At 42.5% G+C, this 26,843-nt stretch overlaps 4 protein-coding genes across 20 annotated transcripts; 1 reads left to right on the top strand and 3 right to left on the bottom strand.

The window, feature by feature from the left end:
• Positions 1–77: 77 nt before the first annotated feature.
• Positions 78–2,037, bottom strand: Alg10 (alpha-1,2-glucosyltransferase Alg10). 2 transcript variants are annotated; one of them, XM_076815324.1, is made up of 4 exons: positions 1,703–2,037; positions 1,181–1,523; positions 964–1,103; positions 78–875 (listed from the first exon to the last, which is right to left on the bottom strand). In XM_076815324.1, the coding sequence occupies exons 1-4, from the start codon at positions 1,877–1,879 to the stop codon at positions 138–140; spliced, it is 1,398 nt and encodes a 465-aa protein (XP_076671439.1). In that variant the 5' UTR covers positions 1,880–2,037; the 3' UTR covers positions 78–137. The 2 variants fall into 2 exon arrangements, with proteins under 2 accessions (XP_076671439.1, XP_076671440.1); XM_076815325.1 differs by having other exon boundaries at positions 1,181–1,564; positions 1,703–1,839.
• A 1,527-nt stretch (positions 2,038–3,564) lies between these two features.
• On the bottom strand, positions 3,565–9,160 carry LOC143370341 (putative RNA-binding protein Alsin2). Of its 10 annotated transcripts, none has more exons than XM_076815332.1 (9): positions 8,980–9,026; positions 8,709–8,803; positions 6,917–7,034; positions 6,718–6,844; positions 6,545–6,636; positions 5,692–6,076; positions 5,119–5,217; positions 4,313–5,022; positions 3,565–4,220 (listed from the first exon to the last, which is right to left on the bottom strand). In XM_076815332.1, the coding sequence occupies exons 7-9, from the start codon at positions 5,212–5,214 to the stop codon at positions 4,142–4,144; spliced, it is 885 nt and encodes a 294-aa protein (XP_076671447.1). In that variant the 5' UTR covers positions 5,215–5,217; positions 5,692–6,076; positions 6,545–6,636; positions 6,718–6,844; positions 6,917–7,034; positions 8,709–8,803; positions 8,980–9,026; the 3' UTR covers positions 3,565–4,141. The 10 variants fall into 10 exon arrangements, with proteins under 10 accessions (XP_076671447.1, XP_076671445.1, XP_076671446.1 ...); XM_076815330.1 differs by having other exon boundaries at positions 6,545–6,640; XM_076815331.1 differs by having other exon boundaries at positions 5,692–5,740; positions 5,890–6,076; positions 6,545–6,640; positions 6,718–7,034.
• Positions 9,161–10,029: 869 nt separating this feature from the next.
• Art4 (arginine methyltransferase 4) lies at positions 10,030–18,050 on the top strand. Of its 6 annotated transcripts, XR_013085430.1 has the most exons (9): positions 10,030–10,411; positions 10,952–11,092; positions 11,167–11,661; positions 11,742–12,008; positions 12,081–12,303; positions 12,391–12,677; positions 12,917–13,053; positions 13,252–15,753; positions 15,786–18,050. XR_013085430.1 is itself a non-coding variant. In XM_076813552.1 (8 exons), exons 1-8 carry the CDS (start codon positions 10,279–10,281, stop codon positions 13,378–13,380), a joined length of 1,812 nt encoding a protein of 603 aa, XP_076669667.1. In that variant the 5' UTR covers positions 10,030–10,278; the 3' UTR covers positions 13,381–18,050. The 6 variants fall into 6 exon arrangements, 2 of the variants coding, with proteins under 2 accessions (XP_076669667.1, XP_076669668.1); XR_013085432.1 differs by lacking the exons at positions 13,252–15,753; positions 15,786–18,050 and having other exon boundaries at positions 12,391–12,491; positions 12,569–12,677; XR_013085431.1 differs by lacking the exons at positions 13,252–15,753; positions 15,786–18,050 and adding an exon at positions 12,764–12,844 and having other exon boundaries at positions 12,917–12,932.
• A 2,043-nt stretch (positions 18,051–20,093) lies between these two features.
• Pli (E3 ubiquitin-protein ligase pellino) lies at positions 20,094–24,987 on the bottom strand. 2 transcript variants are annotated; one of them, XM_076813895.1, is made up of 8 exons: positions 24,475–24,987; positions 23,111–23,289; positions 21,946–22,128; positions 21,629–21,860; positions 21,359–21,559; positions 20,973–21,260; positions 20,558–20,889; positions 20,094–20,476 (listed from the first exon to the last, which is right to left on the bottom strand). In XM_076813895.1, exons 2-8 carry the CDS (start codon positions 23,143–23,145, stop codon positions 20,350–20,352), a joined length of 1,398 nt encoding a protein of 465 aa, XP_076670010.1. In that variant the 5' UTR covers positions 23,146–23,289; positions 24,475–24,987; the 3' UTR covers positions 20,094–20,349. The 2 variants fall into 2 exon arrangements, with proteins under 2 accessions (XP_076670010.1, XP_076670011.1); XM_076813896.1 differs by lacking the exon at positions 23,111–23,289 and having other exon boundaries at positions 24,475–24,985.
• Between the last annotated feature and the right edge of the window lie 1,856 nt (positions 24,988–26,843).

The following is a 26,843-nucleotide window of genomic DNA, read 5'->3' on the forward strand; positions in this document are numbered from 1 at the left end:
AAGATGATTGGGAAACACTGATATAGATTATAGAACACGTCGTTGGGTCTTTCTTTTTTCAGGAAAGAAATAGAACATTGTTAAAAGTCTGACGATTTATTAACGAAATCATACATTTGTTACGTGATACTTTTAATTTACCAAGAAATCCTTTGAGGATGGGGTTGATCGCTCCAATAACATGTCTTATTAACGAAAATATAGAATTGTGCAAAGTTCACTGTTAACATAGTAACCGATTCCATGATTATTTGCCAGTCTCTTGGTTTCTCAATGAGTAAGCGGTAAAGAATGTATGGAATGATAAAGTAGCGAGGCTCTATGAGCAGCTGAGGGACGAGGACTACGGAAACCATTAGAAAATAATTAATCTGCGTCGTAAACCTCAAATGCTTGATCCCGCACAGCATTGTGTACAAAGTAAACGAGTAGACAGGTGTTAACAGATATTTAAAGAACTCGTATCTGCCCATGAATCTATTCCAAAAGTAAAACACGTAATGCCTATTGTCAGCCAGTACGTACGGATGAACGAGAGTATTGGTATGAACTATCACGGTGAGAAGCGCTAAGAGCAAACTTCCGAAGACCCAATGCGTCTGAAGGAAATTGAAATAACTCTTCCAGTGAACAATCATGTACGGCCACAAGAAACAAAAGAGAAAAGCAGAGAAATATAACAGTTGAGGGACATGAACAGTAGGAACGTGGGCAGCGCGATCTCCAATTACAATACCTTTGTTCCAAATAACAAATGCAAGGAAGGTTGAACCAACCGTTGCGTATGGGAGCAGTCCTATGCACGTTGGTATAATAAATTTTACAAACGAAGTCCGTCCATGACTCCATTCTTCTATTATCTTTCTCCATAGTAACTAAAAACGATATTATATCAAGCACAAGCGAAGTCGCTACGCAACTTCTGAATATATCAATTAAATATACTTCGTCTAATCTACTCACTCTCAAATAACTTAGCGAGCTATACTCCTCGAGTGAAACGGATTTATGCGCCTCGCGATCTAGCAAATCAAACGCACGCTCTACTGCGACGAATGCAACCCAAATAATGTTTGTTTGCCGAATTAACACGGACAAGAAACCTGCGCAATAGTAATTACGATTTCCCTTTAAGATCATAGACACCAACGAATCGTGACTCGTCAGTTTCCATACATACCTATGAGAGCTGCACTTTTAAACTGTCTACGCAGATGCAACAGTAACATTAGCAGTGTTACGTTAACAGAGACGACGTCTGTGTAGTACAGAAAGTGCCAGAAGAACAAGGGTGGGAAAAACGCGACGTTATGAGCCACCAAGAGTCCCGTCCAACTGCTCCATCGCTGCGCGCGACGAGTTATTGCAATTTGCTTTACTATGTTGTACGCAAGGTAGAGGTTCAGGAATGTCGCGAGCAGGTTTAAGCATCTCATGTGAAATGTGTTACAGAGCTCTAAAGGCGACAAGAGCAGGGTTGCGATTACGTACAACCCGGGTAAAGTGGTAATCTTGGGATCCCACTGAAAGTAATATATCCCTCGAACGTAACTTGCCTCCGTCTCTTTTAAAACACTTTCTTTAATGACAATATCAGCGTCGCATCAGCGGTGCTCTTTTAATTTTAATATCCTCTGATTCTCCGGTAAATCGAGTAGGATCGTTCTGAAAAGAGAAATGGAACTTAAAAGCAGAAACGTACCTGTGTGAAATTCCCAGCGCAATACTGCAACGTCTGAGGCACGTGGAAGGCCTCGTCAATGAAATAATGCGGCTGCACGTGGTTCAGATAAATAAACAATGCTGTGACACTCGAGCAGGACAGAAGTACAGAGAACTTCTGCGCGCGTTGGAGGCTACCATCGGTTAAGGGTCCCATCGCTTCTCTAACGAGAAGAGGAAACGATGAATGCTAAATTCTACAATACGGTTTAGTTATTTTCTTTAAAAGTCTTTCAAACATTTCTTCGGCTGACAAAGCGCAAAACTTAACGGCCATCTGGCGGCGAAGCGTTGGACTAATCGTTCAAGTACTTCCGGATCAAGAAATTCGCATTCCAAAGTCCAAACTTACGCGCGCCTGCAAAGTTTAGACACAATTAGATAGTTGGAAGTTGGTCGAATTTGAGTTGCCAGATTTGAACCATACATACATCAAACATACAGAGGATCGAAGCTGAATAAAATCGTTTAAAAATGTCTGCTCCATCGCGTGGAGTAGTCAATTTTCCCCTAGACCCTTAGTTTTTGATATATATAAGAAAGATATCTGCAAAAATTGGTGCATTTCGGATGTCCTTTTCCCTTTGATCGTTGTTTAAATATATTTAAATGCTAATAATGCAATAATAACTTGTATCGTTGTATTCCGGAAAGTTCATAGAATAATTGGACGAAAGCAACCGAATAACTATTACTGTTTCAACACAAATAATGTTCAAAGTTGAAAATTTACATTTTTGTTTTTCAGAATTGAATTTCCCGAAAACTGAAGGTGATGGCGAAAAACGGTATGCGAATTCGTATTCAGCGCACAAAAATCTATAAGAAACGGGTACTGAATGTTACAAGTCCAGATGACTGTTGAATAGTGTTACAATTAAACTCTTGCGTGAGTTTGACTCCTCGTTCGGCCGAATCGTTTACTGCTAAATTATTTACTATATTTAATGCAATATTATAATTGGGATCATTTTCCCATTCTGGAGGATCCATATTCATAAAATCTGCTGCAACAGTGTAATCTTGACGAAAGTATCAGTTATTTCATTAAAATTTTGAAATCTGTCATTTATAAATATTTGAAAAAATTTCTTAGACAAAAGTTGTACTGTTTGACAAGGTAAAAATAATGCCAGCCAAAAAAGTTTTTTCTGACGGTCAATTTTTGCGATTTCAAGGTCATGATTTTTTTTTTAGAAGTAATCTTATACTTTGATTCTATATTGTTGCAGAGCGTAAAAATACAAATTCAACGAAATATAAACATGTATATTAACGATATACTACAATGGAGCGAAACGAGTTACAAAAATAAAACGTTTTCAAATTCGATGTGGCACGGTTTCCCGCTGTCCGATCGACTTCAAATTTTGCACAGAGTATTTTTTCGACCAGCGGCATAATTCTAGGGGGGAGTAATAAGATCCACTCTAACAATAGTGGTCGATCGAGGGATGAGCGAGAGAGAAAGAGAAGTGTGTGCGACAAGGATCGAGATGGCCATATTTAGTGAATACATACTCAGTTTATTAATCAAATTATAGCTTCTCTACAAAGAATTTGTGTATTTTTAGTTACATGTCGAAGTATAGACCCTTAACTACTTTCCTACGTAATGTTTGTATTAATTTTGATTATAATTGCGTAATTACTAACTAAATCATATATTTTCTATGAATAATTTATGCACTTTTAGAGTTCTATCGCTAAATATAGGCCCGTGTTAGGCTCGAGCAGTGATTTTCCCATAAGTTTTGTTCGTTATCAGCTGATCGCAATGAATTTTCAGGTGGGAGGGAGGATGGATGGCGTGAGAATGCAAGGCCACAAACGTTTCAAACAGACGGTTACTTAAACGTATATATTTTCGAACATATTTTCCTTTTTACGCTCATATTATAATCACATAAGATCAAGTAATCATATTATAAATATGCAACACCTCCAAATAACACGGAGCCACATCTGAACTATTCTTATGTACACGAAATAGTAGCTAGATCGAAAAATGTATGTCAGCATATCAAGATCATATAGAATAAGTGTATGTATGTATTAGTATATTAGTATCTACTAAATTCAATCCTGTTCTTACATTAACAGGAATGTGTGCCTAGTTTTACACAAAGATATATTCGTGATACTGGTGTTGCTTCTCATTTCGTCTCTTAAGAAGGTGACGGACAAATGTACAAATCCCTTGGTTGCGGTGTCGCGAAGTGTATCTATCTATCGAGAGAGAAAAAGAAATGGTTGTTCAGCGAGCTTTATATTTGTAGTCTTCCTTCCTGATTCCTCTGTTTCTTGCTTCTTTTTTTTTTCATTTTTTCATTCCTTTTACATGTGATGTGCACGAGTAAGCACGTGAATTCTTATACGAAGAAAAATGATTGAGCATAAACGTTGATGACAATTCATTTTATCTCTTCCGATCGTTGGACCCACTGCGACGAGAACGTGAACGACGGTTACGGCTACTGCTGCGCGAACGTTTCGATCTGAAACAAAATGACACCATTAATCATGAATCAACCGCTGAGAGAGGTGATTAATATCTGGAGCATCGCCCGTTGCATTCAGTGGACCGAACCTTTTGCCGCGACTGCGACTCCGGGATCTAGACTTTCTCCTGTCCCTGTCTCTGCGCTCGCGGTCTCGGTCCCTCTCGCGATCCCTCTCGCGGTCACGGTCGCGGTCACGGTCCCTGTCGCGGTCCCGCTCGCGTTCACGGTCCTTCTCCCTGTAACCCAATCCGCCGCGCCTGCTGTCCGATCTGTCGCGATCCCTGTCGCGATCGTCCCTTTCCCTGTCCCTACGCCTGTCGAGCAACGACTCCCGCTTCTCTTTGCGTCTCTCCTCCACGGTCTTCTGTAGCTCCGCCAGCTTCTCGCGGATCTTGATGAAACCCAGATGCAGCTTCCCGCCGAAGTGATCGGCCAGCCGTCTGTCGTTGTCGTGAATGCCCAAGTACGCGCTGCACACTTCGCAGACTCTCAGTTTCTGTTGCTGATAGCTAGATGCCGGCATGCTGTTCCGATACTCTTGCTCAGCCTCGTTCTTCTTCTTCCGTAACTCGTCGATCTCACCCATCAGCTTCATCGACTCCTCCACGAAGCCTTCCTCGCCGAGCTGCTCCGCCTTGGCCAGCTTCTTGCCGATCTCCTCGGCAAGGACGTGAACATTGTTCGCCTTCGCAGCCACCTCGGCGCTCAGCTCTTCCTGGGTCTCCGCGAGCCGTTGCTTCGCTTGTTCTGTACGGCGATCGCAGTCGGCGATAAAATTCTGCAGATGTTCCATGGCCTGTAAACGAAGTGAAAAGTCGTTTTTAGCAATTTCGAAGCTTGATAACCCGTGGTAACTCTGCTCAGCTTAGTAGGATGCGTATCTGATACTCACGTCGATGTCGTAAAAGTGGTCCTTCTTCTTTTGAGCAGCCTCGTAGTCGGCCCGTAGGGCCAAGTCGTGAATCTGGGGGCATTCTCCCAGGTCCATGCGCTGCGATTTACAAATCATTTTGTATTAGCTTGTATTCGCCTAATCGCTCGGAACCTTATTTCGTTTTATTTTACATAAATCCCTCCCAACTTGTTCTAGAAAATCTCATTCGACAAGAACAAGGATCTCTTAAGTCGCTGCTCTTAACAGGAAATTGAATTGACAGTCAATAGTTAGGTAAACAATTTAGACTATGGACGGCAACAATGACAGAAGTTAATAACCCTAATTGTCCAGGAAGATACGGTCCAAAGATGCTTCGAATAGAAAAAAAAAAACTTACAAACGGTTGCTCTTCTGGTATGCGCTTTAAGGACAAACGTACATGGAAATACACGTGTGCACATATATTTCCATATACATGTAAGTACACATTATGTATGCATATATATATCGACCAACATGTATCATTCTGTTCTTGGACAAAGTAGTAATTGCAATTTTACAGATAAATATTTTGTTATGTTCACTTACAGAGTGGCAACACCTCTCCGCCTGACACGACAATGCGATGGCAATGAAGCTACAATCAGCACACACCTTAATTTCAAATGTTCAATGTCTATGAAACAACTTACAGCCTAATAGTTTATTATACTATTCACGTAGGGCACAAGTGGCCTTAGATGAATCAATTTCTAGACGATTTAGAAAACGGGATTGAATACGTACATCCAATGCTGAAGGAAATTTTTCTAACAGAACTGGCACGCTGTACTGTATTGCCGGCCTAATACTGTCTCTCCCTCTCTCTCTCCCCCTGCTTCATGCCACTTCTCACGCTTTCTCGTGGACATTTTGTCGTTTTGCAAATTGCCAAAATCATAAGCTTCCCTCGCCAGGTTATCAAAGACATTCTCTTCATTCAAATAAAACGGAGATTTAAAGTTTGCATACAAGGCCCGATGGAGTAATTTGAAATTGGAGTCTGGGTGAGACCGGAAGGTATCTACCGCGCGTTACAATAGTACAAGGTAGAACTATGTTCATCTCTACGCGAGTCCCCCTAATATTGAACGTTTCAACCGAGTGAATGGAAAGAAGGAGTAGAATTCCTCTATTACGGAGCAAAGCTGGTGTCATATTCGATCTTGAACATCGTACAGGCTGACGCAGTGAAAACTCGACTGTTTCATCAGGAGTGATATGATGAAAAACTAATATAGCTTTTTAAATTCCCAGTCGAAGTTTCACCTCGTCACCGGGTTCCATCGAAGGACCAGCTTGGACCATTTAGAAGAACGATTGGCAAGGATTTTTACTATTCCGAGACTCGAAGATCACATTAATTTGTACGGTTCTTGGCAATTCGCATGGTCTTACTTACAGATATCACTGCTTCATTTTCCTGTACCCATTACCATCTCCCGAGGATGACATACATTTTTCACACATACTTTCAATGTAAACTTGAGACCTCTACCTGCCGTAAACGGCGTTATTAGTAAGAAGCGACAATAGGAAGATCGTCTCATGAATCAGCAATGTGGCGCTACTCACCAACTTAAACACTGGCCGTTCGGGGTCTCGGAATTAATATTCGGCACTCAGCCTCGCCACCGTGCTGTACCGGTAGAGGGGCTGAGGATACCGTCCGCCTCTACCTCAATCGAATTAATACCTAGTACTTGTGAATTATGTTAAAGTAATCAAATTGTAGAGTATAATACGTACGTCCTCTTCGATTTTCAGTACTTACAGTAACGCGCGTGTGAGAGCGACAAGTACAACACGACATATGAGCGGACAATACTCGCAACAATATTGTACAATGGATCTGATTGGAATTGCTTTTTCCAGAGACTCTGGAAATAGAACTGTAGGTACATTGACATTAGTGAACCTGTGTATCGGTCATTCTCGCGAGTATTTGCCAGAAGTATTTTCTGTGTTTTTTTTTTTTTCTTTAAATACGTTTCTCTATTTATTCCTTTTCCTTCTCTTCTGTCTGATTAATATTTAAACGCTTGGTTTTATTTTGTCAGAACTTAGCTAGTCTCGACTCTCTATCGCGGAAATCCTACATGAGAAATGTGGAAGGGTGCTTGCTAACTCTGATGAGGGATGTCCTGCTATGCACTGAACGCAAGGCTCCAACTCTCCTTTAAATTCTACTCCGTTGTCGAGGAGAATTTAACAGCTCCCTACCACATCAGGCAACGCAGTTCAATTCTCATTGGGCCAGGCGAGCCAATGGAAACTTTTTTCTTATTCGCATGCTAAGACGCTCTTTAATGCCTCGCCTTTTTTCTGCAGTTTTCCGTATCTATTACAGCTCTTTTGACGTGCTTATGCAAGACTCTGCGCATTGGCTGCGCCGCTTCTGGCGATAAATCGGCAAAGAGAAAGTCAAACGAAAGCTTCCGCGATCCTTTAATTTAACAAACACCCTTTAGACCAATTCGCACGAGATGACAAAGAAATGCGCGAAGCAGTACTAACGCGAACGGTATGCTATCATCTGGGAGTCGCGTGTTTGCTTCGATCGTTGTACATTCTTTCTAATCAAACCTCACGGTTCTGTTGCTTACGTTCCCTGGTTACTATTGTTTCGCAAGCGTCGTTTAAGATTCGCTACCTTCCCGAGCATCGTACGAGGGATCATCGTAACAGATTAAACGCTACGCTTATAGAATAAGCAAATACGCAAGTGATATTATTCTACAGTTTCCCTATCTTATTAGAATCTAATGGGCCATTCCCTGTTGTTATAGTTTGCTGCCCCGTGTTGCACTTCGACGCCTATCTAGTGTGAATTGATCGGAATCAATTCTTGAAGTACATTACGCAAGTATCATCCTACTGCATACACAACGCAAAATTAATTATTATTTAGTTGGCTTATGCGATCTATAGGATTGATCAGACCGATTGGCACCGATGAAGAAGGCAACACGTCTTCTGTTACTCCAAATTATAAGTAAAGGGTACGCGGACATCGCGAAACATTTCTTTTTTATTTATCCAATCGGACTTACTTCTCTCGTTAAGCTTATGTACGATTATGGTTACACGATGCTAGATTCATAGTGAACTGCGTGTACGGCAAAAAACTACCATTCAACTTTAAGCTTATTTTATATTCCACGATACTCGTTGTACAAGTTTCTCGGCGCAAATATCTCTAGTTAGCATCCTATTCTCAAGTTGCGAACTTCGAGCGAAATACGATGCTAGTCGATTGAGAGTTTCCTTGCGAAAGAAAATCCAAACTATAATTATCTTACATTCAGCGCCGCGTTAAAGAATGGTTTGAAAAAGCAAGAAGGTGGTACGCCAACAAAATGGTGGTGACTGAATCGTGTAACCAGAGTGAAAATCCAAGAAAAGGAAAGTCGATGCGACGCCAGGCACGACGACGTTGCCAGCATCGCTTTCGAGTGAACGCGAGCAAGTACCGAGGGGGTAAATAAAAAATGCTCTACAGCAGCGCATAAGTGCCAATGGTATGTCATCAATATTCCAATATGCAATGACTGAAATACACTCACTGTTGATGACAGGATTTCATGTGGACAGCACGCCAGCAAAAAACTCTTGCAGACCTTTGGATCGGAGTACTTCACTTGAAATTTGTTATTCTCACCTAGCAACGTGAAATATGCATGAGAAACGATGTCCCTTAATTGGATGGACGTATACATGCAATGGCAAGAGGTGCGGGCCACCATCTTGTATTTTCGTGCGAGATCTCAACCAATTGTGAGTAGCAGGGAGCGCGAGGATTAATCGGGATCCTCTCGGTTAGCGAAAAAAACGTACCATTCCGTCCTGTGCCCATCAGCTGGTCAAGCATAGCTCGCATTTGGTCGTGAGCGGTCATTTTTCCGAGAAATTGCAATGTTTCCGATGCACTGTCAAAAATGGGGGACAGCGATCAGCCACGCCGCCAGCCTTCGAGTTTCGAGTTATTGTTCAACTCTCGTATCTATCGATCAATATATCGCCCGACGCTGCGATCGTGTGCGCGTGAGTCGCAAAGGTCACTCCGGCGCAACGTCCCGGCCAATCGCGTCGCAGATCTAATGCGCCAGTTCGAAGCTGAGATTCCATTGGTCGGTTTATTTTTCTAGACTAAATTGCAATTAAAATCAAACTACGCGCTGAAAATCAAAAGTATCCTCCCCTACTTAAGCTCTACCTTCGAACTACCAAAAACACTCGAAAGCAATTATAAAAGCGTAGCCTTTTTCCGTGAAAGAATCGTCACTGGGCGAATTCCACTTACGCCCAAATCGCCGGTGATTTTTATTAAGGTAGGTTTTCCTACACGCGACTGAACGCAACGTCAAGAATTTCCGAGTCGATTTTCTCAGAAATGAAGCGCGGTATCAAAAAAAGTTTTTGATTTTTTTTTACTTAATTACTTGTTATAAGTCGAGAAGAAAGAGTAACTTTTTTTGATATCGCACTTAATTTTTGAGAAAATCGGCTTTGAAATTCTCGACGTTGCGTCCAGGAAAACCTACCTTAATGAAAGTCACGGGCGATTTGGACCCTATTGATCGTAGGGCAAATGATACTTTATAAGTTGGCAATGGAATCGGTTTTGTCTCTAGATTCCCTGCACTTCCTCCGGGGGATTATTAGGAAAAAGCGCGCGTAAAGAGCGAATATAAACGATGTCAGTTATTCGAGGTGTCGTTCGACGCTTAATAAATTCAGCAGTTTAACTTGATTCCAGTGGAGAGCGTAGAATGCAGGTTCCAAAGAGGAAACCCGATGGACGCAGTTGGATTCGAATTGAAACGGTCCTCCGTGGTATCGCGAATCTAGGGAGTTGAATTAGGTATATATTCAGCGCGCTGGTGGGCCCAGTGCGCGTGTGTAATACGCGCCGGGGGTGGTTAGTCAATGGTTCAGTGTCCGAACGCGAAAAATTGCGATTATTGTCGTGTTCCCTTCGGCATCCCTTGCGCAATTTCCACACGGAGGGGCGGCACCGCGTGTAGTTTTATTTCGGCTGACAATTGACCGGGGAACGAGGTTGCCACAGGAGGGAGGCGGGAGAAAGCCCGATCGCGGAACTGCAGGCGTACGATACGCACGCGGTGTCTAAAAATGGCGAAGGTGTTTCGCGCGGTGACAGTATCGACTTTGTCAAACAATGGACAGTCAACGGCTAAATACAACAAGCCGGTCACGCTTAATATCAACTACGATCCGCAAGGTCTTAGCGTCGAGTTCGTTACAGGTACCCATTTATCGATAGATCGCCCCCAATCGCCGAATCTCGTTTAGCGTCGTCCCGCAATGGACAACATAACCATACTTTAATCCACCGTTCCACGGGTTTTCTTTGTTGAGCACGTAACGCGCGCGATCTCTGCCTTGCAATCATCAGATTTTCTTCAGGGAGATTTTTAACATTTCGCGCAGAGAAATCCAAAGGGACGAGATGCTAATTGTTAATTGTCGAACTAATAGTTCGGTGCGTTTTTGCCGTAGACTTTGCAGAACCGCGATCCCTTTGATGTTACGTACTTCATTCCTCATTTTCGCGCTTCTTTTTTCGTAACAAATAGATTCCGATTCTGGCTTGTTTCTCGATTAAGAGCGCGCGTTTGAAATGTCTGTCTTTTCTGCTATTTCTCGAATCGGGCGGGGGGAGGAGGGGGGGGGGGCAGGCGGTTTGCGATTGTTATGATCGTTTCTCGTGCCGAGGGAGACGCTTGTATTTGCTTCCGAATTGTGGAGAATTACTAACGTATTTGTATTAATTTGATTATAATAGGAGAGGGAAATGGTAGAGATAAAACAACATTGCTGGAATTCCCGGTAACTCCCAGCACCGAGTGTTCCAGAGTATCATCTCGAAGCTACGTTTTCACTTTGGACGCAGATAGTTTACTCGTAACGTTTGCCAATGAAATAGGTGAGCGAATTAAAAGTCAAGAACCGTTCGAGCGTAATATGTCGACGACTAACGCTCGTACTTCTTTTACGCAGACTTTAGACACTTCCATTCGCAAGTATTGAAACTTAAAAATGGCAAAGGGGTGTCTGCATTTAACGAGAGGACCGAGGAATCGTCGGCCATGCAATACTTCCAGTTCTACGGCTATCTCTCTCAGCAGCAAAACATGATGCAAGATTATATTAGGACCAGTACATACCAACGAGCGATTCTGGGAAATCTGTCCGACTTTAAAGACAAAGTGGTACTTGACGTAGGCGCCGGTTCCGGGATATTATCTTTCTTCGCGGTCCAGGCGGGTGCTAAGAAAGTGTACGCCGTGGAAGCGAGTAACATGGCCAATCACGCGGAGCTGTTAGTCGCCGCGAATAGTTTATCGGATAAGATTATTGTTATAGCTGGTAAAATAGAGGAAATCGAGTTACCTGAAAGAGTAGACTGCATAGTGAGCGAACCCATGGGTTACATGTTGTATAATGAGAGAATGCTTGAAACTTATCTTCACGCGAAGAAGTGGCTAGTCCCGGGTAAATACTTACGATTTGCTTTCGGTATTATTCCGTTTCCCTCGTGTTGTTCTAACGGAGATTAAATTACTTTTACACAGGTGGAAGGATGTTCCCGTCGCGAGGGGACCTTCACATCGCGCCATTCTCGGATGAGAACCTTTACATGGAGCAATTCAACAAAGCTAATTTTTGGTATCAAACGTGTTTCCATGGCGTAGACCTATCGGCGATGAGGAACAATGCAATTAAAGAGTACTTTAGACAACCAATCGTCGATACCTTTGATATAAGAATTTGTACGGCTAAATCTATCAGACATGTAGTAGACTTCCAAACTGCTAACGAGACTGATTTACATAAAATAGGTGAAAATTTGCGCTCAACGTAGTCTCGAAGAGCGTTAATTGACGCGGTGCTTGATTTACATATCTTTTTAGAAATTGACGTCGACTTTCATATATTGGAGAGCGGCACCTGCCACGGCCTGGCATTTTGGTTCGACGTTGCGTTCATCGGCTCGACGCAGCAGGTTTGGCTGAGCACAGCTCCCACGGAACCTCTGACGCACTGGTACCAAGTTCGTTGCCTCTTGGAGAATCCTTTATTCTGCAAAAGTGGCCAGCTGTTATCCGGGAAAGTGATTCTTATCGCGAACAAAAGGTGAAATTACGGTGGTCGTTCGTAAAGCTTGGAGAGATTTTTGCCTGGCGCGTGGAAATGTAGCATCGTGTAACCTGCACGTTTCAGACAATCCTACGACGTGACAATAGACTTGAAGCTGGAGGGGACGAATATGGAAAGCAGCAGTAACACTTTGGATCTGAAGAATCCATACTTCAGATATACAGGTGCAGCAGCGCAACCTCCTCCAGGTTTAAATAATACCTCTCCCAGTGAATCTTATTGGACTACCTTGGATGCGCAGGGTGCGAGGCAAGCGGTGAATATGGTCAATGGAATGTCGGTTAATGGTCTCGGGGAAGTTTCCATGGACGCGACTGCTGCAGTGAACCCTAGCAATCTGCTAGCGATAGGTGAGAGGCTAATCAAATAGAGCTGCCTATGTAGCTCGATATTGCTCGCGACGAGTGTCTCTTTAATACACCAGTTTTTATTTTAGGGCTAATGTGTAAATTTAGATAATTAGCAGTAGCGATTTCCCTCGGTCGGATGTCTAACGTAGTATAAGTGTATTATCCATGTAAATACATCCATCCGAATAGCCGGAGCTTTCAGTTCCCCCCTCCGCTCACTGGTCGCGCGTGTTTCGCAGGAGGGCAGCCGAACATCCATCCGGGCTCGATTTCAAGCACGGGACGGGGGCGCGTGGGTGGTACAGCGACTAGTACGCAAGCAGCTCAATTAATAGGGGGTGGTATCACCCCCAACATGTTCACGTCACCCGCCACGGTAAGTGTGTAACGACCTAGAATTTAGATTTTCAGCGAGCTACTCCCTATCTCGGACCGATGTGCTGCCGCATCGCATCCGTGCCCCGTTGCGTGACCATCGACGCAATACTGATAGCTCGCTAGACAAAAATTCGATGTTATAACCTGCGAGAGGATACTAAAGTGTACGCCTGCCTGCGTGTCTTTCGCGCTACAGCTTGGTGTTACTTTCCAGCAATCGCTGGTCCTTGGCAATACCTCGCATTACCCAGTGAATCCCAGTTTGATGATCGGCGATTACGTGACACCTGGTAACGGCATGTCATCTCAGGCGTATCGGCAATGATCGATAGCGGGATCACTTTGTATCGAGTACACCCGCATAGGGAAACGGTCGAGCGTTCGTCATAACGCTAGCGGTAACGGGGACACTGTCAGTGGCAGCGGCGGTAACAGCAACAGCGAGAAGCAAAGCCGCAGATCGGTGTTCAGCTCTCCAGCGAGCAAATTCCGACTCTCGCCCGCCGTTCGTATTTTACACGCGGCCAGCCTGGCCAATCTGAACCCGTGCGTTGGCCGCGCCAGTAACGGCGACAGCGGAAACGATTCCGCTTGCTGCAACAAAGTCATCGTTGCTTCTGGATTCGGATGGACCGCTAGAAGAAATAAGTCACAATGGGAGGCACGTTGGAGAAGAGTGCGAACCGTCCTCTCGTAGTTGTCGTTAATTTTTAATATTCCCCCATCGCCCGCCCACCCCCTCTTCCCCTCCTCCCCCCGTTATATTGCCCCCCTTTATTTAATTGTCCCGCGAAGACATTCGATCTTCCAGATCTAGGAGCGCATGCTTGCCAAATGTACCCGTGAGAAATGATATTTTTTAACGACAATACAGTTCACTCTGTGCGTAATGTTCCACGCGACGCTCTGTTTTACGGGGTCCTGACATCGTTTTTTGTACGTCGAGGCTCGATTAACGAGAGCGGCCGAGAAGTAAATCACGTCGCAGCTCCCTTCCTTTTCGCCGTTTTATTCGATGTACGTACTCGGGAATGTTTCTAGGTAGGCTACGATGTTATCGCCCGGCTTGGTTGATTCTCAATCATGAACGATTTTTACACGAGTTTTTAGGATAACGTACAACGTTCCGAATATTCTTGAGAAAACGCGGAGAAAGCAATAATTCGTTAGGGATACGATATACGGAGCACTCTGTGGCATTGCCTGTTAATTGTCCGTTCGATTTCCAAGGTGGTTCGCAATTTATCGCATCTTTTCTACAATCTCGCTTTATCTTCTTTTCTTTATTATTATTTTATCAAGGAACAATAGTAAATTCCTCTGCGAAAAGACACGTTATAGTACAGCCGCCTTAATTCCGTTCAATCTCTGTACTGTTGTTTCTAAGTGAGTGACGTCCTTCGTTAATTATTTATCATCCGTAGGAGAAAAGAATATACTGTATATAATCGACAATTGGATGATATAATTTACGCTGAAAATATAAAAAAAAATTGTGGTGTATACCAGTAAAGTTACGATAAATTAAGTTGCGATTCTTTTTTTATTCTAGCCGATTCGATTTGTTGTATCATCGCAATGTACAGACGTTAGAGTAGCATGTACAGGCACAACTTCATATTTGTGACGATTGTATTACATATCGGCCTTCGATCAGTAGGATTAATTCTATATTTTTAATGTACTTCGACTATCGTATTAGAAGCCTACCGCCTATATGTATCCCTTACCGATTAACGATTTCATTGGGTAACAAAATTTTACCGTCGAGAGCGACTGGAATCGGATCTGGATTCGTTGCGTTTAATCAGTTCGTTTGCCGGCCATCAAGAAATTTCGTTACGCGATGAAATAGGATTAAGGTCTTTCATAGCCTCGAGGTAATCGCAGACTTATTTAATTCTATCGAGCGACTAAGAGTGTATTCCTAAATTAACGATACAGGTACTCTTCTGATAACGAAGTACCGCGACAATTATTCATAGAGGCGCAGCAAGCATGTGTCAACACGAATTCTTTTTACCAAAACGGACAAGCTGCACAATCCGCGAAGATAAAGCAATTTCGAATTCAAGTTGTACAATCGACAGTGCTTCGGAACGAAGGAGAGCGAACCAGAGGACTGTTCTGCTTCCCTCCCTCGTCGCGTCGTTTAGAACCGAGACCAAGGTTTCTTGATTTTCTTTTTATAAAAAAAATAATAATAATAAAATCACTGAAAATCTCCAGATTCTTCTTTTTGTGCGATCGCGATTTTACGCGACTCGTGGCCCTCGTTTTGACACACTCGTTGCTTTGCATCATGTTTTTCATTAGTTGAATACTCCCTCCGTTATCGGAGGTTTACCTGTGATCATAAAATATTGTACATACAACGTGCTTACTCATTATAAGTTGATCACACGTTCAGATCTCGGTATAACGCTTAAGTCTCGTTAGTTCCTAAGGAGTGCTCTTTATTTGTAATCTGCACAAACTTGCTTTTCGTTCTAAGACGCTTTTACGTAAGTTACCCCGTCTCGCGTACCTTAACCGACACTTTGAAGCTGGCGAAACCGGTAGATATACATTACTTCCACGACAGAGCGAATCATTTACATTTACTATATAATATCTAGTATTACAGTTTATACTTTTAGGGATCAAGGGTGTATTATATTTCTTACTCGAGCCGACAGCTTCGCTGAATCCGTAGGAGGTGGCTCGGCCGCTTCCTTTTTTTAACAGCAGGCGCATTTATTTTCAACGGAGTTATACGAGAAGTGTAAATAATCCACAATAATGTTCTTCGATGTTTACTTAGAGAGTGATTATAGTTCTGCGAAAGGGAGGTTTAGTAATCGAAATCACTTTGACCGCAGGCATTCCACAAGTGCTGATAACATTGTACGATTCGTTACGGTAACAAGAATTTGCTTCTTCCAGTGTGTATCGTTCTCTCTCTTGTTCAAGGAAATGGAGACATTAAAAGCAATATTTAGAATCGAGCACGCCTATGTAAAAGTATTACCTACAGCGTTTCTTTTCCCTTTTTTTTTACGTTCAATAGGAGAGACAAAAGATTGAGTAAAACTAAGCATACCTTTCGATAGTTCTCTAGATATTGCTTTCAGTGTTCGACGCGCGTACTTCCGACCAGTACCGTCGTTCGTTTCTTTCATTAGCGATTCTTAACGACTGAAAGATACAAAATATCTCAGGTAGTCAGATGAGTTGGGAGGGATGAAGTTCACGCATTATTCGCCGCGTTTTTGTTCCCTCGTTCTTTCTTTTAATTCGTGCGCCCAATTGTCGAGAATTGCGATTACACGTAAAAATAAGTTACTCCCGTTTTAGGACTCCATAGTACCATTCATAGTATTGAGCTTAACGAATATCGTATCGTTCTTTACCGAGACAAGATACGTTCGCAGTGAGAGACAAGAGCATATACGTATTAGTTCGAATGATAATTTTTAAACGTTTGTGTGCCGAACAATTGATTGTTACTTGATAATGACTTTTTCTGATGTATTTACAACAACGCAACACGTTTGATACCGCATTCGTTTCAATACCGTTGCCAGCATACTCATTTTATTGCAATAAATCAAAATTGTTTCATTCGTTATCCATTCCGTATGTAAGAGCTTTGTACTTACAACTGTTTGTCCAAAATCCTACAAATTCTCATTCGAAACTTCAGAGATCTCTTCTCCGTTGAGTTTCTACTTTACGAGATCGTTCGAAACGCGATAATGGTTGTGCGCTGTTTAAGTTACAATTGGGACGACATTGCGAATGGAAACATGCGACGTAGTACCAGTCTCTTCTTGATTAAAAATGACAATAGTTTCTACTATTTACGTATATATTTAAAACTTATGGTAGTTTCTTAAGAATAAGTGAACAGTACTTGTATATAAGCTCAAATAATTGGATTGCTTTCGAAGGGTGATCTTTTACTTCGGGTTCGATGGGAAAGAAATGGCACTGGATGTCGCTCGGTTAAGGGCAAGTAGAGAACGCTAGGATCCCAAAACAAGAAAATGCTCAGCTTCGTACGATGCATACGTAAATTGTCGACTCGTGTGTGCATACTCGCTCGTGATATATACAGTCTGCCTACGTCTTTTTTATGTGTGATGTCTACGACGGAGAGATCATGATTTACATGTACGCAACAGTGGCCGCTTATACACACTTGTGCATTGTACTTCGACGGAACTTCATTTACTTTATATTTTAGTGCATTGACAATTATCCTGTAATTATTCTCAGGTGAAAAATGCCATAAAGTTCGATATACGATGGGGATATCCCAATACGCCAGGGAGAGATCAGGTAGAATAGAATGAAACTAAACATTAACAAGCGTTATATTGATACACCATAGCATTTATAAACTCCATCTAACAGCACATCTAGGAGGAATTGTACGCAAAGTATAGAACTGAGAATCCTTTGATGCGCAACCTAAATAAAATGAGTACTCAACAGCCAAAATCAGCCAAATCCGAGAACATAATTTGTCACGATCAATTTCTATTAATGTACTAAATAGGGGAGTTCAGTTTCGGTTTCGTTTTTAAGAAACGTTTGGTACGCTCCTAAAAATTTGTATGGGTATTTTGCGCTGCGACGATAGCTTGAGATTTTTATCAACTATTGTGTGCGTCACTGTAATTTAACATTGGAGCAAGATTGTTTGTATTTTAGTGTATTAATTAGTCGTTTCTTAATCCGTGCATTGCATACTCGTAAGGAATGTAAGAGGAATGTAGGGAGGCACGCTCCCGTCGAGGTTTTAGTTGAAAGAGGCAGGAGTCGAGCACAATGTTTAAGTATAAGCGTAATGCGTTAACACAAGTTTGCATAGCGATCGCAATCTACTAATTTGTAAAGTATTAAAATTTGTATTCTGCCAACGTTTTTACACACAAAGGGAAAACAAAATTACTCAGATTGTTTCAACCCGAGTCTGAGACTAAGTTATAATAAACTTATTTATCTCGACATTCAAGTGGAAGTTTACTAATTTACCCCATGTGATTTGGAATGCCCAAAAATGATTAATTACTATTTATTTTCACAAGCAAAGCTAGTTGCAGAAACTAGCTACAGCTGGATATTCTCATTTGTAACTGCGAAAATGTATAAATTATTCCCAGTAAAGTCATCATCAACTGGGAAAGCTGGTTAGCTACTAAACGATGTTTAGGTTGTTCCAACCGAGACAAAGAAATCTTAATAACGAATTAATGAAACAAACTAGTTGCGATAATGGCACAAAACAATAATCAAAGGCCTGTACTTTGAATTGTAACCGTGAAAGTGCATAAGTTATTCCTACAAAACGCATAATTAACTAAAAAGCAAGAGCAGTTAATAAATACGGTAGCACGTTGTTCACACCGTACCGAAATCTGTTAATAACTAATTAATTATACAACTAATAATCGCAGGTATCATACGGAAAGGTAGCCAAGGATCTATATTTTAAAAGAAAACCCTAAAAGTTCATAAATCATTCCTAGAAACTGCATAATTTATTAATTCTCCGGGGCCGATCAATGCAGGGAAAAATGAGGTTATGTGAATATACAATTTATTTAATTGTTCTTTCGCAAGCTGAGGTTAAGGGGTGTATTAGCGGTTCTGAAGATCATTCCGCGACCATTTTTAACACAAAAATTGTTTATTTAATACTCGAAAAAGCGTTTTAAAAATTTATTCTGCTCATGGATACGCAAATGCCAGCGGCTCGTAGCAGCGGAAGAGCGAACTAAATTTCGTAAACCCCCCTTTCCGAGTATCTCTGTCTTTTTCTAAACAGTATGCTCTCTCACTCTAATCGCCACCTCTTTGAATTATGCGCTCCTGCTGCCAGGAGCTCTAAAATATCAGGTTTGCATAACCAAAGTTAAGCCGGGAATTCACCTGAAAGCTAAGCTATGCTATGCGATGCTATGTTTTACCTTAGCTTTTGGTGGAAACGGTTTCATAAGAATGTAATATTTATTTTTTTATGCACTACTGTACACCCCCACCCCCCTGTGAAAGTCCACTCTCCCTCCTCGCCCCCCTCTATATTTCCATTCATTATTTCCCATCCCCTTACCTTTAGCATCCGCACAACCTCCTCCCTTCCCCATTTACTTCCTTATCCTTGGATCTCCTACTCCCCCCACCCTCTCTTCCAACCACTCCCCTAGATCCTTTAGCTTCTCTTTCAAGTCCCTATTAACGTAAACACCAACTACCTTCCACCCCCTCCCCAATCTTTACTTTCTTCGCAATTATCCCTTTCCTCCCTCCTCCTCCCCCCTCTCCCATTTAAAATCCCTTTCTCACCCTTATTATTATTCCCCCTATCGCTATTCCCCTCCTTGCCCATTACTTTCCCCATACGTACCCCCTAGGCATCCTCCATTCCACGTACTCCCATTTTTTCTTCTCCACCCAGGTCTCGCCATAACAGTACCATAACATCCCACTCCTCCAGCCCCCTCCAGAAATCTTCATCCTTCCTCCTAACTCCTGCCACGTTCCAAAAATCCACTCTCCAGGTCCACACCTCTTCCTTTCCTTCCGCCCTCCTCTTTCCCACTTCCTTTCCCCCTTCAATCGTTTCCCTGCTCCGCACACCATTCCTCCCTTATCTCGTCCCACCTTTTTACCTTTCCCTCCACCCACATTTTCCTGAAAGATCCTAATCCTTTTACAGTCCGGACAGGCGGAGGAAGGAAATGCATTTAAAGAGAACAGTAAGCAATGCAAAGAAGAATCGAGCCAAGAAGAAATAAAATTAAAGATACAAAAAGTCAAATCTTCGAACGAAGACTTGTTTTATTCGTAGAGTTCGAAACTAGTACCAAAGGATGAAAAATAAACATAAATAACAGTAGCAGAGTCTCTCTCGCTAATTTACAAGGATAAGAAATAAAACAGAGTTTGATTAAGATATAATATAAAATCGTTCTCTCAGATTTACATATACTTCTTTTTTTAAGTTAATCCATTTAATAGTCGCATTAGAAAATTAATACATGCGAGTAATACTGTTATAAGAAGGGATATATTTATTTCAATAGGCATATACGTAATAATCGTCGCAGAGCTACTTTGTACATAGAAAAGTTCAGCCTAAATTTCTATCGAGGGAGAGAAACAGAACTTTGAATATATATACTCGAAACAGAATATATATACTCGTATTAAGATTATTTACATTTTATTAATTTTAATAATCCTTGCATTTTATAAGAAGTTAATGATTTCTACACATATTCACGAGCTTACGGTTAAACAAACCTCAATCTACATTGTCCTGGAAAATCAGTTTCACGTATCCTGGGGTTCCTTCGAGGGGGGCCGCGCAAAACGGGCAAATCGCAATGTAACCATTCGTACCGTGCGGTATCGCGACTTTCTCCCAATACCTAAAACGCAAACAATACACTGGCTTAAGAAATATCCCGGGTCCGCGGTCACCATTCGCGTTAGGCGCGCTGGATACTAACTTAACGGTTTTTTCCGTGGCCATGTGTCCGCAAGGCCTAAATGCGTAAGTAGGTGGGCCACAATCAACGTAAAACGCAGGCTCTATTCCCATGGAGAGTTTGACTACCGAGCCAGCTATCAGACACATCGGGCATCTCCTCGTGGACTTGTCTTTCTCCTGTCCCCAGTCGTGGTGGCCTTGCACGTGCCCACACTTCAAATATACATATGGTTGCTGCTGAGTCGAGTCTGCAGCTGCTTTTCGCGGTATGACTAACGTGTTCAGACCTACTGGGCACTGCGGTCTCCCAGCGTTTATAGCGTCCACTAATTCCTCTAAATCGTGTTTCGTCTGTAAAAACAATAGAGGGTTCACTCGAGCGGTCGCCCGGGAGCGACACGAATCTCAATTGTAATCGGACGCCCTTTATTTACCGGGGATTTAGAGAGGCCTTCGGCGGATCTCCACAGTAACGTAGCACCGCACAGGTCGATCAGCGTACCGTCCTGTAAGATGTTACTTTCGTCCTCGACGACGTTCCCCTTCTGCTGGGCGCTTCGACTCTCTCTCAGCGAGAACACTCCGCCGCCAACGCTGACTTCCCGCCAGAAGCCGCACTGCGCCTCACCGCCGCAGAAGTGTCCCCGAGGATGCATTATTAGAACTCCGTTCGTCGTGAGCCCGTCGATCTCGCGGTTCTCCTGCCACTTGGTCGCCTTTTCCTAAAGCAATTGGCTTTCGTCGCATGGATGTTTCTAAAGTAATTCGTGTCTCTCTGTAGGAGGATGGCAGGTTATCCAGCCTCGTCAACGGGACTTACTCCTAAGAAGATATTCCTTGAACTATCGAAACCAGCGGCGTATATTCTCGCGATTTTCGGGTCCGACCGATCGGCAAGAATTCGGCAGGCAAACCTGCTGATTGTACTTTGAGCAACGCGGCCCTCGTTCGATCCGTCGCTGCCGCCTGCACACGTGTCCATGACGACGAAGTCGATCGGAGATTCGGAGGAACGCCCGACCTGAAATGTTATTTATGAGCAAGGCAGGTACGCGAGCGGGCGTGGATGCTCTAAAAGAGAAGTACAAACTTGGAACATATCGGTTCCATCGTCTTCTGTGTATTCCACGATAACAGCCTGCGTTCGAGATAGGGTGTACGAAATAGAATGTTGCTTCGTGTTCAGAATAGCTTGCGAGCTGTGAGGCGTTTTGACAATGTAATGTTTACTGCGCTTTACGCCGTTCGGTACAGGCCTCTTAAAGAGAACGAACTTACTCCTCCGTCTTCCTCGATCCCCTTGAGGGAGGAATCCATTGTATCTGAGGGGATGGTCATTCCAGATCACTGTGCGCTAATATTTGCGCCGAGCTACTATTGGCATGCATTTAGGAACTGATCTCTTACCCAAGAATAACTAGCTCTCCATATTTTACTAACTGTTTTGGTTTCTCATGACGATAACTGTGGGACCTATGAGGATTGGCGTGCGAATGACTATGATTAGGTTTACTGCGTGGACTATGAGGCGCGCCAACTGTCTCTCCTTCTTCCACGAGTAATGGACTTTCACTGCTACCACCGTCGGATCTGGAAGAAATGTACAGGACTGTATGGGATAGCATAGTGGTGTATATCGCACAAGCAGTTTCTTTGATAAATATTTCAATTATCGTAACTGATCTCTACTTTTATCATGACCTCTTCGTCAAAATAAAAGAACAAGATAGTATTTCTGCCACCCTTTCCTTTTCTTATATCTTTCTACATCTCTTACGCACTGAAATTAAAATTCATATATTCCCTGCAATGAAAAATATAGCTATTTTATCAGAAGTTAGTTGGAAGTTGATCGACACTGTTAATATTCGAGAGGAAAGGGTGCAGAGAAATCTGATTACAGTATTTGTTGTTATAGGATCATAAAGGAAACAAGATCTTTGGAAATATCCTCATATGGTGGAAGTATCTACAATTACGCTCATTTAATTCTTGATAATTTAAAAATTATTTTATATAAATGTATACCAGTGGTGTGCCCAAAGAAAAAGGAGATTAATGTAACTAGGACCAAAGTAGTTTGAGCTTTGTAAAAAGAAAAGCAAACTGGATTTTTAATTCTCTAAATAAAATTCCATAATCATCTAATGAACTCTAGTGAATTTCAATTAAAAATATTTTTATCCATTCAACTCGGTTCCCCCAAGATTAAATTCTAAGTGCGCCACTGATATACACCATAAAATAAAGGTACATTCGAGGATGCTAGATAAGTTGTCCGATTTATTTCAATACTGAGAAGGTGGATGTCAGTAACACAGTTGTTGCGAACCAGAAAATATAGTTGTAGTACATTAAAGCGAAAGAAACGATGGAACAGTTTGTCATTCAATTCGAAGATAAATAAAATGAAATGTTCTCTCATCGATCGTGGCTCCTAGTTTGTTTAAGTGTACAAATGGAGTTGCCGCTGTTGTACGATAAAATATATGCATACACAATACATAATGCTAAGCGATCTATCTATCTCCTTCTCGACCTAGAGTACTTAATGCGTAAACCACTTACTTACCGCGAAGGGCATGGAATACGTTTAGTTACTGGCATCCTCCTCTGAGTAAAACTTATAGATTACTACTTCCACCGTACTTCAAAAGGTACTCATAAGGGCAAACAGTCTTAAGTGTCTTCGCGTGGCCGAGCAAACGTGAACAAGTGCAATGCGGCGAGTAGCAAATTGGTAATTACAATCTGCAATAAGAAAGATTGAGTGTAACGATTGTTGCTAAACCACTGTGTGCTATCTGCCTAAACATAGAGAAATCTCTAGTTCGTGTTTTCATTATTCCGTCGAAAGAAGTAGCGAGTTCGGATAAAAGGAATATTTCGCAGTAACGATGATACAGGCACGTAACATTGGGCATTGATCCTCTCGTCGAGAAAGCGGACACTGTCTGGCCCAAACGCGTAGAAGCTCCGTCATTAAGCAATCTGTAAACGCATATTTAATACTGATGGAATAGCAGTTTCATTATCTTATCCAGGCAGTCGTTCTTATCAAAATGTTGCACCGATTGATCGTATCAAATGTTTGTCTACGAGGTAGAGATTATGCTAAAAATAACTACACAATGAAACAGTCGCATGCAAAATTTCTTGAACAACCTTTACTTCAATGACGCATGCCTTCCATTAGCGTCGGCGTAAATTATGCTCCGATACGTCCAATTAGCTTTGCGCTAATGATTCTCGCTGATAAACAACTCTACTTATACCAAATGAATGTGAATTTTAAACTCAACACTGCAAGCACTCAGGGCCAAAAAAATGTTGTTTCTTGGAAGAAAAATAAGGCACTTTTTACAAAGCATAAAAGTATTTATTCCGCAGCATCAGATTTCGAAAAAAAAATATATTCGTCCATTTGTTTACTCCGTTAATCCCTACCTCTTTAAAACCTCAAGCATTCCCCTCCCAACAACTGACGCACGAATTCGAAATAAACAATAAACAAATGAAATCCTGGTAGCCTCTGCAGCCCGCCAACGTCATAATCTATCGAGAGAGCTATATGTGGTTTCGAAACAGCATTATTTCAAGTTACATATCGTTTTACAATTCTGTTACGTCGCTTTTGAAATGCAATTGGACCAGCTCCGATTGCGAGCGAGGTTCCACAGCAGATAGCTGAACGCTGCCGAAGTAATCCACCCCTCGAGCGGCTATTATTCATGTGGTATCGTAAATAAAAACGGAGAATCTATATGCGCGTATCGTTCGGTGTAAATAGCGCGAATCGTCGGCAAGTCGACCGGCTCGGCGGCGGAGAGGAAAGAGACGAGCGTGAGCCGATAGGAGAAAGAGGGATCGCGAGAGAGCCGCGCTGCACAAACAACGATCATTAACCTAGGCATTCAGAAAGGATGAGCTATTTACCGTATCACCATGCTGAGCTGTCTGCGTATCGAGAGCGACTTTTCACTGCACCGTCCGGGCTCACGCGACAACGGCCACCCGTTCGATCGTTTCCACCAGCTAACGGTGTATAAAAATCATCTGTCCACTCTATGATCCCCTTAATTTAATTTTCCACTTCTAAATTACACTGTTACTATGTTCATATGATATTCCATCAGTTTCACGCTGACGATCCTATTATTCATGATTACGGCGCACACCGGGGGGAACCGCGGCTGATAACGACGGCGACGGCCACGGAACGGAGGAAAAATCGGCCCGCCGCAAATAGTGCGTGGCACCAGAGAATCCTACGGATCAGCTAAAAGGGACCGACTTTGTCCCTTCGATAATCGCTCCAGACACACCGATCATTTGTGTGTATCTCACATATAAACTCATAAACTACACCTATCCAGACGATACGCGGGCGACCGAATCATAGAATGAGCGGAGTGGAAGCCTCTACAGAGCTGGGGCAAAAAAAATGTCCCTGTTGCGTCGTCTCTTGGAGCTGCAACCAGATGGCTACGGAATGTGGTGTGGGAGGACGCGCAACGATGGAATGGGCACAATGTTCGAGGAGGCAAGGTTCAACGACGCAGGACTCTGGGAGAGCAGCACGATTTTGACTCCTGATTAGTAAAGTCACAAACTGTTCCCTGTTGTAAATGATCTTTTCAAACTGTCGAGAAATGTATTGAAGTTTTACCAGCATTTAATTCTATTTAATTTCAAACCACCCGCGCATTTCGCGAGCAGAGTGCTCAGCGCTCCATGGGCACCAACCCGCGTTAGCATCTGAAAATTCCCTAGGAACCACGCAACAGTGGTCGGTTCTCACTAGTACTCTGTTAGGAGCAGACTCGCTGGCAGCCTGCTTATTTCGAATGTTTAAATAAATTCATCGTCATTCGTACTCTTCTGAATGCACGCGATGTCTATGATATTTCCATAATGGTCCTGCATCGCTGCTATGATATATACATACCTTTTTTACTCTATATCTGTGTTATTCCTGGCCCAAACCAATATGGTTAATCGTCACGCATGTATACAATCGAATATGCGCGCGCGGTAACCTCGGTAACCGTTTTACAAGAATATGCTCGAGAGTGTTTCGGCGTTAGGACTAATACAAGAACTGATCCTTGGTCAAGGGAGACAAGCTTATATATCATCGAGATAGGTAAGGACGAGCCTGCCCTTTGGACATGACTCAAAGTTATGAATTCTGCGTGGTGACGCGACAGTTCGGGATGACCCGTTGTTGTTTTGGGAGAAAGACACTGTGTACTCTTACTCATTACAACGTCACGTAGTAAACTAATGCTTCTAGCTTCTCGAAAAAATTCAAGTCGTTTGGACCAATTTTAAAAATGTTATGCAATTTTAAACAGTGTACGCATACTGGTGTGAGCCACTGTAGGTACTGGAACTTTGTTATCGCCCGTTGGAAAGTAACCCGACGCTGGACAACATTACAGGGTTAACGTTACTAAAGGGTTGCATTGCAGTTATCAACATCATGATTCGTGATAAGTGTAGGATAATTACCATCAATCAACATGAACGTAGTATACACAGCACGGCGTTATAATAAAAATTTACCCTCCGTTCGATAGATTCACGATCATTCTTTAATTTAGGATCTAAAGACGTCACGTTTCTCGGGGCTCGCATTGTAGATACAATTTTAAATAAAAATTATTAGAATAATTTCGCTTACCCCTATTTTTCCCTGGCTTTCCAATTCTTTCGCTGGTATGTCTGCCCGTATGTTCATATATACTTACCAACGTATGTACTAACGGTAGGGCTGCCATCTGTCCGGGATTCCCCGGATTTGTCCTCTTTTTTTAGGGCGCCCGGGGAGATTTTCTGTAGTGATCCGGTTTTTTAGATGCTGTTTGCTCAAAAATTCATAAATATTTTATCCTTATTCCTTGATTGCGGTTACAGTCTATAATTTTTACAGAAATTTTTATCTTAGGATATCGTACCTAATATAAGAAATAGTTGTTAAAAATGTCCGGGGTTTTGGTTTTATAGTGTTCTCTTCTCTGTCCTAGGTTAGTGGATTTTACGATTGGCAGAGAGAGCCCTAAACTAACGGGGATACAACAACCTGTGATGCCAGATCGGGGACGGGTTCCCTCGAGAATTTTCTCCACCTTGCGCACACTACGCCGGAGCTGCGTGTCCGTGAGTTGGACTCCGAAGCGCCGAGGTCACGGACGCGCTGCTCCAGCGTAGTATGCGTGAGGTGGGGGAAAATTTTTCGAGGGAATCGGTCCCCGATTTGGAATATCACAGGACACAAACCCACCTGACCAACACCGGAAGAG

This window comes from Andrena cerasifolii, chromosome 6 (assembly GCF_050908995.1).
Source record: "Andrena cerasifolii isolate SP2316 chromosome 6, iyAndCera1_principal, whole genome shotgun sequence".
NCBI lineage: Eukaryota > Metazoa > Arthropoda > Insecta > Hymenoptera > Andrenidae > Andrena > Andrena cerasifolii.